General features: G+C 47.1%; 1 protein-coding gene across 1 annotated transcript; it reads left to right on the top strand.

The window, feature by feature from the left end:
- Positions 1–765: 765 nt before the first annotated feature.
- LOC116453693 (meteorin-like protein) lies at positions 766–8,853 on the top strand. The gene is made up of 4 exons (XM_032129395.1): positions 766–2,470; positions 3,331–3,740; positions 4,069–4,128; positions 6,556–8,853. The coding sequence occupies exons 1-4, from the start codon at positions 2,364–2,366 to the stop codon at positions 6,870–6,872; spliced, it is 894 nt and encodes a 297-aa protein (XP_031985286.1). The 5' UTR covers positions 766–2,363; the 3' UTR covers positions 6,873–8,853.
- The last annotated feature ends 2,189 nt before the right edge of the window (positions 8,854–11,042 follow it).

Here is an 11,042-nt window from a genome sequence, read left to right as displayed (position 1 = left end):
ACTCAGGGCTGGGGACATTCACTGAGCACAGGCTTAACACCTCCAAGATGAGGACCACAGCCCCAGGGCTATCGGCTGCCAGGCTCGAACAGACCCTGGCACCAAGGGGTGGAGGGAGGAGAGGCTTTGGGTATCTTGGAAAAGCCTCTGGTCAGAGATGCAGTGACCGCCCATCCTCCACTGTGCAGAGCCCAGCTGAGGGGTCCTCACCGGCGGGGGGGGGGGTGTGGAAGCTTATCCACAGCAGGAGGGGGTGACATGGCCCAGCACAGGGGCCCCCCCCGAAGGGGTCCCCAGACCCTGCACCAGAGATGATGCAACAGACCCTCAGTGTTGCAAGGGACAGTGTCAAGCCGGCCCCTGCAAGAGAGGCTCATGGCTGTTCCCACCTGGCTCAAAGTGTCTATTAATCCACGGGATTCTGCACCCTCCGGCGTGTGGCAGCGTGTGGCGGCGTGGCCACGGCGCCCACGGGGGACCCTCACCACCGGCAGAGCAGATGGAGGGGAGCAACGAGATGTCATTGGGACCCTTGGATGGGTGATTTGCTTCCACCTAATCCCTGTCACCTCTCCCTGTCCCCATGCATACTTCTTTTTTCCATTTCTTTCTCTCTTTTCTCTTCCCTTCTCTTTGCCTCTCTACTATTAAATAAAACACATCCATTTTTTGGCAACAACATCTAACCTCGTCTGGTTTTAATCTCGTTTCTGGGGATATTTTGAACCTTCTAAGTTCTTTCCGGTTTATGCACAGAGACTTGGCTTTCTTTGCTTTTCTGGGTTTAAACCGGATCATAACACCTGTGATGAGCAGTTTCAAGTAAGAGTTTGAACAGGAGATGTTTTGGTGCCAGTAGAAAGTGGAGATGGGGCGGGAAGTGCTGCTGAGAGCAAGTCAGCAAAACTCTCACGGGGCTTTCCCCAGCAAGCTGCTGCTGGGAGACGTTCAGGGATCAAGTGGCTCAATGCTTTTTCCTGATGGCAGCAGATGGGTTCGTTTGGGCTTTTGGAAGTGAATAAATCCTCCTGTGGGGCCACTTTATCATAGTGTCAGTTCTCTCCCCAAGTCCTCTCCTCTCCTCTGTTCCCCGATCTCATTTGCACAAAAGAGAGAAGGGCTCTGGCCTCTCAGCTCCTGTATTATGCCACAATCAAACCTTTTAGAGACTATTTGTGTGTTGTTTTCCATTCGGGATGGGGTCAGAGCATAGATATTTAGCAGGTGTTTTCTTAGATGCGGAAGACAATAGTTTCAGAGCTTTCAGGATCACTGGCACTACTGTTGATAACCATCAAGGTTTAATGCATCTTTAAATGTTTTTAGAATTGCTGGAGTGAGCCCTGCACAGCACCAACTTGAGCCAGACTTTAGCCTAAAGTTGTACGAGGAGTCACAGCGGAGGTATCTGTGGGGAAGAACACGGGACAGTAGCAAAGTAAAAGCCAAGGCTGAAATTCTATTTATTTTTTTGATAATAACAGTAAGAATACAAAGTTTTTGTGAATGAACAGTAAAGTGGGTCGAAATCGGATTCAAGGAGTCCGGTGTCAGACACTGGAGGACTAAAGCTCTGGTTTCAGGATATCTCCTCTAACGAATCTATTTTCCTCTTCAGGAAAATTCCTCCTTGCAGAAGGGCTGCAGGCAGACTCTGCCTCTTTCCCTGTACATCTGTGGGCAATGTGAGAACACGCTGATAACCGCAAGGTAACAGATGGCCGGAGGGTCCTGGTGACCGCGGGCGCTGCGGCGCTGAGTAGGGAACAATGCCCTGCGGATCCTGGGATGTGCCACCCAGCCGTGCCGAGGGCCATTGTCCCCGCCCGGCCGCGAAATCCCGATTCCACGCTTAAGAGCTGCAGAAAAGAGCCTCGCTCTCCCAGACCTGCAAAAGAGCAGCTCCCTATGTCGTTCATTGAAAATATGGAAAGGCCAATGCATATAGAAATCTAATTATTGGCAGGCACAGTCCGGCTTTTAGCATGATAATCGTGGGCCCTAGAGCTTTCTTGTGCACGGACCCCTGAAAGATAATCATGAAAGCAGAAGTTAAAACTATTGAATTTCCATCATTCATTCAAAGTTCGCTTTGATTATGTTGACACGATTTTTGTTTGTTCCTACACCGCGATGAGAAACTGTTATTAATCACTTCTAAATATTTCAGAGACAAAAGGGGGCTGCCTGGCCCGGGCGATGGGGACAGCGGTGCGAAGATGGAAGGGCGATGGCGAGGTGTCCCCGCTGCCCCAGTGCTGGGGGTTCTCCCCGCGGCGCTGCCGCCCCCCCCAGCCCAGCCCACCCCCTTTTCCTCCCGCCGCCCTTAAAGCCCTGCCCGCGCGCGGCCGAGCCACCGGCCCATGGCCACGGTGCGGGGCTCGCCCGGGCTCCTGGCCCTGCTGCTGTTACTGCTGCTGGCGGCGGGGTCCCGCCCGGGCAGCGCCGACCACTGCAGCTGGAGGGGCAGGTGGGTGCGCACGGCCGGGGCTGGGGGTACGCGGGCACCGGGAACCGGGGCTCACGGGGAGGGAGCGGCCGGGTCCCGCAGCGCTGGGTGCGGTGCCGCCGTGCTGGTGGGGTTACTTCAGTCACTGGCAGGGAAATAGGCCACAAATGTTCTCAATATTCTCAAATATTACGTCCTATATTTTGTTGCCTTTTTACTTTTCTTTTAACTAATTATGCTAGCACGGATTGGATTTTCTTAAGTGACCTCAGCAAAAGTAACTGTTCTGAAAGCAGTGGAGTTGCACAGGCTTGAGTGAGAGGTTGAGAGCAGAGCTAGCACCACCCTTTTTATCAAAAACATTTTCTTGATGAGTTTATATTGGAAATACTAAAAATAATTTTAGAAAGTAGTTCTTTAAACCAAAATTTTCAGGTGTAACATCGCTGTGCAGCTCCTTCTGAGTCAGCGGCTCTCACCCCCGTCCACCCACTTGCTGGTGGGATTTTCTGGACAGCTGAGAAGTGGCCAGTCCTACAACAACGAAAAGTTTTGAGCTCTTTAGCAGCAAGAAGTTGCCCTCTGACATTTCTCTGGGTGCTGCAGGCCGATTTGGTGAAAGGGGCTGAGGTGTCTTCCTGTGCACCCAGGTGCGAGCAATCCGTCCTGCATGGTGCTGCAGCTCATATCCGAGGGGAGGGAGGGAAGGAACACAGTCCAGCTGGAGGAAGCCAATTTAAGAGTCATTATCTCTTTTTTTTTTTATATATATATATAAGAGTTGGGAGTAAGATCTGTATGTCCAGGTGGTGAGTGCTGCAGTGGCTTCTCTTCTCTTGGTGGGCACCATTACTGATGGATCCATGGTGTTGTCTTGGCAGTGGTTTGAGCTGGGAGCCCCGCTCCCGTGCTGTGGAGCAGGTCCACCTGCGCTGCACCGAGGGCTCCCTGGAGTGGATGTACCCAGCACGAGCCCTGCGAGTGGTCCTGGAGCCTATCCTGGCCAGTGTCCAGCACACCACGGTCTGCATCAAACCTGCCAGCAACTTCCAGGGTGCCAGCATCTACGTGGAGCGTGCTGGGCAGCTGCACCTGCTGGTAAGCGAGGCAGAAGGGGCTCAGCACCACCACGTGTCCTGCTTCAGTGCCCACACGCCACAACGAGTGGCCCTGTTCCTGCAGGCCAGCCCGCAGAGGGACATCAGCCGCCGCACGGCCAGCTTCCAGTACGAGCTGCTGAGCAACCAGGGCGCTGCTGGCCCCAACGTCAAAAAGATGGCCCTGGTTGAAGGTGAGAGCGGGGGCTCCACTTTTGGGGCAGATCTAAGGTGGCAGCTGATGTCCATTGAGCTGGTGCATCCCTGGTGACAGAGGCTGTTTTGGGATGAGGGGTTTGGCGTTGCAAAAGGGCCCTTCTGCTCAGCAGTGCCCTCACTGAGAACATCCTCTGTGCTTATTTCTTTGCTGTGGTTATATTTGCATAAACAAGAATTTTGGTTTGCATCTGATCACAATGCTGTTTAAGCTGGTAGTTCTGCCCCATTTCCTCTCTGAATTCACTAGTCCTTTTGCAATGGGATGTACTATAGTGTTAGAAGTAACTGCTCTGTTTTTTCTAGCTATGTGCCGTCCTTGTGACAATGTGGAACTCCTTATGGCCATTTGTAGCAGTGATTTTGGTAAGCTGACTAAAGGGCAGTCATTCTGCCTTTAATTTATATTGATTATTTGGATTTATTTGCTGCTTTTTAAAAAATAATGGTATGAGTGTGCTCTCTGGGAAAGAAACTGTGGAAAATAATCTGAATGGGGGGCAAAGTGAGACCTAGAAGGGAGAAGCTTTGCTGCCAACGTCCTCACTTCCTGCAGGCAGAAAGGTTATGAACTAAAACTGAACTGTGAGTAATCCTCACAGGTGTGCTGCTGGTTTGCTTATGTAGCCGAGCCACATGTGTGTAGACGTACACTCAGGTTGAACGTGCTTAGTGTGGTCATTTTTATTCCCTTTGTCTGTATTTCTTTTTATCCCAGTTGTGAATATGCCTTCTCTTTCCTCTCACAGTTTGCACACTCCCCAGTTCTTTTTCTGCAGAGGCAGTGAGTTGTTTGCAACTTAGCTAAAGATTTCATGTGATTTAAACTTCCTTCAGAGACATCCTGGTTAGGTTTCATGCCTTATGAGAAAACAGCACAGTTAATAGTCCATAACAAAAAAAATAATAAATAGTTATCTGATAATACATGAAAAGCTTTTTCCATTTTTCTTAATAATGCAATAGATTTCTTTCAATTGTGATTTGTTAATTTTATTCCCATATTTTTCCACATGCATATTAGTACCTCTTTGATTAGCTCAAATAGCTAAAGCTGTAGAGCTGCCTCTCCACATAGCCACAATTCTATTGCTGTAAATGTACCTAAATAAAGAAATAGAACTACAAACTCCATATTCAATATTCAAAAGCTCCACCACATCACTGTCTTCCTGCCAGGGCTCACCATACTTTAAGGCTGATAAAATCAGATACTAGCATCACGGTGCAAATACAAAACCGGTGCAGAGTGTGCTTCCCTTAAGAGCGTTCCACAGCTGGTAATTTTTATTCTTCTTCTAAATTAATTGGTGCCATCCAGCCCTGGATGTTTGTTTGTCCTGGAGGAAGGTGCCGGTTCCCAAGCAGGCGCTCTCCCTGCTGGAGCCACTGGAGACTGACAGATGTGGGGGCCCAGGCACACAAAGGGAGCACTCACACTCACAGCAGCAACAGACCAGAAGAAACAGCCCTTTGAACTGACTCTATTTATGGCCTGACTTCCTTGCCCTGCACTCACAAATAGCTATCATCAGCTTTTTTGATTAGAGAAAATAGCTGCTAATGAAAGTGTAAATGACACTGGGAGTGAATGGGGGCTTTATGGTTATCCTTAGCATGGGGGTCTGCAGTCACTGCACCCTGAGCAGTGCAGGAGCAACTTGGAGCACCAGGAACAAGTGCATTATAGCTTGTCAATAGACTTGACTGCATCTGATTAAAAAAGCTTACAAAGAGGGAGACAGAGAGTAGAGACATCTGTTACACAAAATTCTGTATTACCTTGGAGATCTAAATAAATGAGGAAGTTCTTGGAAACTTCAGAGATAACGTTTTTCTGCATTTTGGATTGTTGAGTTTTCTTTACAAGAGTGAAGGAATTTTGTGGCAGGAGGGTGGTGATGTAACCTCTAAAAGAGCTGAAGAGCTCTTTCTCAAATGGTGAATGTTTCTGAGCCTTCTGTGGATGTGGTATTGAAATTAATTTAATTAGTAGAAGAATAATTGATTGCTGTGAAAAATGGGGGCAGTGACAATGAGAAAGGTGGCTTCAGGACAGCAAACACCTGTCAGATGGGATGCTTCATTCTCCATATGGTGGATGAAAAGAATGCTTTCAAACAGAGACTATGGCTTCTTATGCTTTCCTTCCAGCTAGGATCCTTCTGGAAGAAGAAGGTACATATATGCAAAGTGATTTTTAAATAAGGCTTCAAATAAAGTCACTTTAAAAGTTCTGAGTGTTGTTCATCATCTTCCAAAGTGTCTTTTGGTGGTTAGATGACATTGTCTTTTGAGAGGGAAAAAACCCACTAAACCTTTAAATGAAAAACATTTAACAAGCTGTCATTTTTTGACCAAATCATATTCTGATTCTTCTTGGATCAACCTCTCTTAGTGCTGTGAAAGGAAAAGCTCCAGAGTAGCCTGGAGTCAGGAAGGAGCTGACTGTGACAGTCATTGTCTTGGAACACAAACTGAAAAAAATCCCTGAGCTGACCCTTTGCCATGTGCTTTTTTATCCTCCACTATGCATCATCAAGCAAGGTTGATGGTTTTTCCTCTGGTGTAGCTGGTTCGAGTAGTCATAAAGCACAATTGCAAGGACATAGCACAGCTTGTGTGCGGATCCCCTGTGCAAAGGGTGCACTGTAAGCTCAGAAATGTGTCCATGGGCAGGTGGTTGGTGTAAAAACTGCACAACAAAGCTGCTCTCCAGTTATGTCATTTGGTGAGCTACCTGAGCTGTTCTCCTGCTGCTCCATAACCACCTCCTGTCTTCTTCACATCCAGTGGTGAAAGGATCCATCCGGAATGTCTCCCACGACTCAGAGAACCACATGTCCCAGGTCGATGTCAGCATCCAGAAAGTCTACAGGCAGAAAAACCGGATTTTCCAGCAGGAGGAAGGGAGTGGGGAGAGGCGAGGCCCCATCCGAACCCTTCTGCAGTGCAAGGTGAAGAAGGGAGGGGGAGATTTCCTCTTCACAGGGAATGAACACTTTGGGGAAGCCTGGCTGGGCTGTGCCCCTCGGTTTAAGGATTTTATGTTGGTTTACCAGGCTGCCAGAGAAAGGGGAGCCAACCCTTGTGAGTTTGAGCTCAACTGACCTGAGAGACACTGTTGTTGAGAGTTGAAAAATTTCTGCCCAGTCTTTGGATACTGAGTCTGGAGTAGAGTTAAAACCAAGGACTAAAGTTAACAATTCCACCCAAACTGGGACCTGGAGGATTTCCTGAAGATAATGGCTCTGTGAGCCCTGTGAACTCTGGCTTTTAATCACATTAATTTCTCTTTCTTCACATCTTCTTTGCCTCACAAAATAACTCTGGATTTTGGAAAGACAGTCTTTTGGGGGAGGTTAGAAAGCAGCCTGTGTTCAGTACTACAAAATTCTCTCTAACATCTTTTGGTCTGTGTATATGTTATGTGCTTTTTCTCTAGATATTTTTCTCTCTTCCCCAATCTCTTCTTGATTTGTCTTCCTTTACAGGCAAATGTGAAAATTCTCTCTAACCTGGGGGGAAAAAACTACCTCTAAAGCAAAAAAAAAGCCCTTTCTTCCTTCACCAAGAACTGCTTGATTTTTAAAATGGAACGTAGATGCTGTAAAAAGTACATGCTTTTTTCTGACATTGAAAAACATTAAAGAGTTTAATATAAGCACAGACAAAATGCAACTAAGTCACCTCCTTAAAGTTCTGTTGAACTAATTTAGGATCAAGAATTGCTCATTATGGTATTTTCACCTAAATTATCTGCCTCTTTTTAATTAGCATTTATTATTTGAATGCTGGCTCTTCCTACCCCCCTTAGTGCTTTAGCCAGACTCACATAATTGCCTGTATTTTATGTAAAAGGAACTGCTACACCATTAAATGATATACAAATGTGTCTACCACACAGAGCCCAATAAATGGTGTGAATAAACCCATTATTTCCCATGTAATGGCATCTGATTGCAGCCTGGGCAACACAGGGCTGATAGATGTGAGGCCATGACAGGGCCTGGAGAAAACTGAATGAGAAGAACTCTGACAGGCCACAATTAATTGACTTTTGAAATGACTCCTTTTTTCCACAGTTCTACTTGGCTGAGCAAGATTCACAAATTGCTGTCTTGAACTTTTTTATGGGACAAAATAGCTGCCAATGAAAGTCTAAATTACATGAGCTTTGAATAGGAGTCCTACAATGACCACACTGTGACATGTTTTTAACTGACGTATTGGTTATTTGAGAAGTGGCAGCCACTTAATTGGGAGGGCATTAGGAAGGGGGTAAGAAATGGGAGGGAGTCAGAAGACTGGGTATAGAAATACAGTCTGTGAAACACTAACCAAATACAATTTTATTAAAATAGGGAATGTCCTGAAAAACATTTTTACATATATTCAGAGAGAGTATGATTTGGAGTCTAAGTCAGTTGTCCTTTGTGCTGTGAAAAAGTGATCACAAAGCTAAATTAAGAGGAAATGTCATTAGCAAGGAAGAAAACAGACCTTGTATGAGTATGATCATGCTGACTGCCCTGGGGCCTCAGTACCTGCTCAGGACCCTGGCTGCAGTCACAGTCAAGTTTACACAGGCTTAAAATACCTCTTCATCTGTCTTTGGAAAGTGAGGCCAAGCTCTGACAGATCTAATTGACCTAATCCCAGGGACTTCATGGGACAAGTAGTGAAAATGAGGATTTTTCCTCCTGTTCGTTTTTATAGTACTTGTCACACTGCTCAAGCAACACTGTGTGAGTCTGTGAACTCTTCAAAGAGTTTCTTCCCCAAAACCTTGCTCAGCCCAACTCCCTTGGAGAACTTTAGGTGCAAATGTTTAACTTGTTTCATGGATGCCTTTGTTTGGGCCAATTTTTAAATCGATTGAGCCACCAGAGCAGCTCCCTGCTGAGTTGTTTTCCACTGGCTACATGGGGAGGCAGCAGCTCGCAAACCACACCCCCCCTCAGTTTGATTCTCTGGGTAGTGTCAGGAACCATCACCCATTGCTGCTTCCAGGTTGGTACGATCCGGTTTAAACCCAGAAAAGCAAAGAAAGCCAAGTCTCTGTGCATAAACCGGAAAGGACTGAGAAGGTTCAAAATATTCCCAGAAACGAGATTAAAACCAAACAAGATTAAATGTTGATGCCAAAAAATTGATGTATTTTATTTAATAGTAGAGAGGGGAAGGAATTCGAAAGGAAGGAATTCGGAAGGAAGGAAGGAATTCGGAAGGAATTCGGAAGGAATTTGGAAGGAAGGAAGGAAGGAATTCGGAAGGAAGGAAGGAATTCGGAAGGAAGGAATGAAGGAAGGAAGGAATTCGGAAGGAATTCGGAAGGAATTCGGAAGGAAGGAAGGAAGGAATTCGGAAGGAAGGAATTCGGAAGGAATTCAGAAGGAATTCGGAAGGAAGGAAGGAATTCGGAAGGAAGGAATTCGGAAGGAAGGAAGGAAGGAATTCGGAAGGAAGGAATTCGGAAGGAAGGAATTCGGAAGGAAGGAAGGAATTCGGAAGGAAGGAATTCGGAAGGAAGGAATTCGGAAGGAAAAAAGGAAGGAAGGAAGGAAGGAAGGAAGGAAGGAAGGAAGGAAGGAAGGAAGGAAGGAAGGAATTCGGAAGGAAGGAATTCAGAAGGAAGGAATTCGGAAGGAAGGAAGGAAGGAAGGAAGGAAGGAAGGAAGGAAGGAAGGAAGGAAGGAAGGAATTCGGAAGGAAGGAATTCAGAAGGAAGGAATTCGGAAGGAAGGAAGGAAGGAAGGAAGGAAGGAAGGAAGGAAGGAAGGAAGGAAGGAATTCGGAAGGAAGGAAGGAATTCGGAAGGAAGGAAGGAATTCGGAAGGAAGGAATTCGGAAGGAATTCGGAAGGAAGGAAGGAAGGAATTCGGAAGGAAGGAAGGAAGGAAGGAAGGAAGGAAGGAAGGAAGGAAGGAAGGAAGGAATTCGGAAGGAAGGAAGGAATTCGGAAGGAAGGAAGGAATTCGGAAGGAAGGAATTCGGAAGGAATTCGGAAGGAAGGAAGGAAGGAATTCGGAAGGAAGGAATTCGGAAGGAAGGAATTCGGAAGGAAGGAAGGAAGGAATTCGGAAGGAAGGAAGGAAGGAAGGAATTCGGAAGGAAGGAAGGAAGGAAGGAAGGAAGGAATTCGGAAGGAATTCGGAAGGAAGGAATTCGGAAGGAATTCGGAAGGAAGGAAGGAAGGAATTCGGAAGGAAGGAAGGAAGGAAGGAAGGAAGGAAGGAAGGAATTCGGAAGGAAGGAAGGAAGGAATTCGGAAGGAAGGAATTCGGAAGGAAGGAATTCGGAAGGAAGGAATTCGGAAGGAATTCGGAAGGAATTCGGAAGGAAGGAATTCGGAAGGAAGGAAGGAATTCGGAAGGAAGGAAGGAATTAGGAAGGAAGAAAGGAAGGAAGGAAGGAAGGAAGGAAGGAAGGAAGGAAGGAAGGAAGGAATTCGGAAGGAAGGAAGGAAGGAAGGAAGGAAGGAATTCGGAAGGAAGGAATTCAGAAGGAAGGAATTCGGAAGGAATTCGGAAGGAATTCGGAAGGAAGGAATTCGGAAGGAAGGAAGGAATTCGGAAGGAATTCGGAAGGAATTCGGAAGGAAGGAATTCGGAAGGAAGGAAGGAATTCGGAAGGAAGGAAGGAAGGAAGGAAGGAATTCGGAAGGAAGGAAGGAATTCGGAAGGAAGGAAGGAAGGAAGGAATTCGGAAGGAAGGAAGGAAGGAATTCGGAAGGAATTCGGAAGGAAGGAAGGAAGGAATTCGGAAGGAAGGAATTCGGAAGGAAGGAATTCGGAAGGAAGGAAGGAAGGAAGGAAGGAAGGAAGGAAGGAATTCGGAAGGAAGGAAGGAATTCGGAAGGAATTCGGAAGGAATTCGGAAGGAATTCGGAAGGAATTCGGAAGGAATTCGGAAGGAAGGAAGGAAGGAAGGAAGGAAGGAAGGAAGGAAGGAAGGAAGGAAGGAAGGAAGGAAGGAGTAAGTGTGGGTGGGGGAACAGGGAGAGGTGACAGGGATTAGGTGGAAGCAAATCACCCATCCAAGGGTCCCAATGACATCTCGTTGCTCCCCTCCATCTGCTCTGCCGGTGGTGAGGGTCCCCCGTGGGCGCCGTGGCCACGCCGCCACACGCTGCCACACGCCGGAGGGTGCAGAATCCCGTGGATTAATAGACACTTTGTGCCAGGTGGGAACAGCCACGAGCCTCTCTTGCAGGGGCCGGCTTGACACTGTCCCTTGCAACACTGAGGGTCTGTTGCATCATCTCTGGTGCAGGGTCT

This window comes from Corvus moneduloides, chromosome 19 (assembly GCF_009650955.1).
Source record: "Corvus moneduloides isolate bCorMon1 chromosome 19, bCorMon1.pri, whole genome shotgun sequence".
In the NCBI taxonomy this organism is placed as follows: domain Eukaryota; kingdom Metazoa; phylum Chordata; class Aves; order Passeriformes; family Corvidae; genus Corvus; species Corvus moneduloides.
Note: the sequence above shows the minus strand (reverse complement) of the source record. Positions and strands in the feature narration are given on the sequence as shown.

Coding starts and splice junctions, on each gene's coding strand:
- LOC116453693 (XM_032129395.1), top strand. CDS start 2,364: ATGGCCACGGTGCGGGGCTCGCCCGGGCTCCTGGCCCTGCTGCTGTTA. Junction 2,471..3,330: donor CACTGCAGCTGGAGGGGCAG/GTGGGTGCGCAC, acceptor TTGTCTTGGCAG/TGGTTTGAGCTGGGAGCCCC. Junction 3,741..4,068: donor AAAGATGGCCCTGGTTGAAG/GTGAGAGCGGGG, acceptor TGTTTTTTCTAG/CTATGTGCCGTCCTTGTGAC.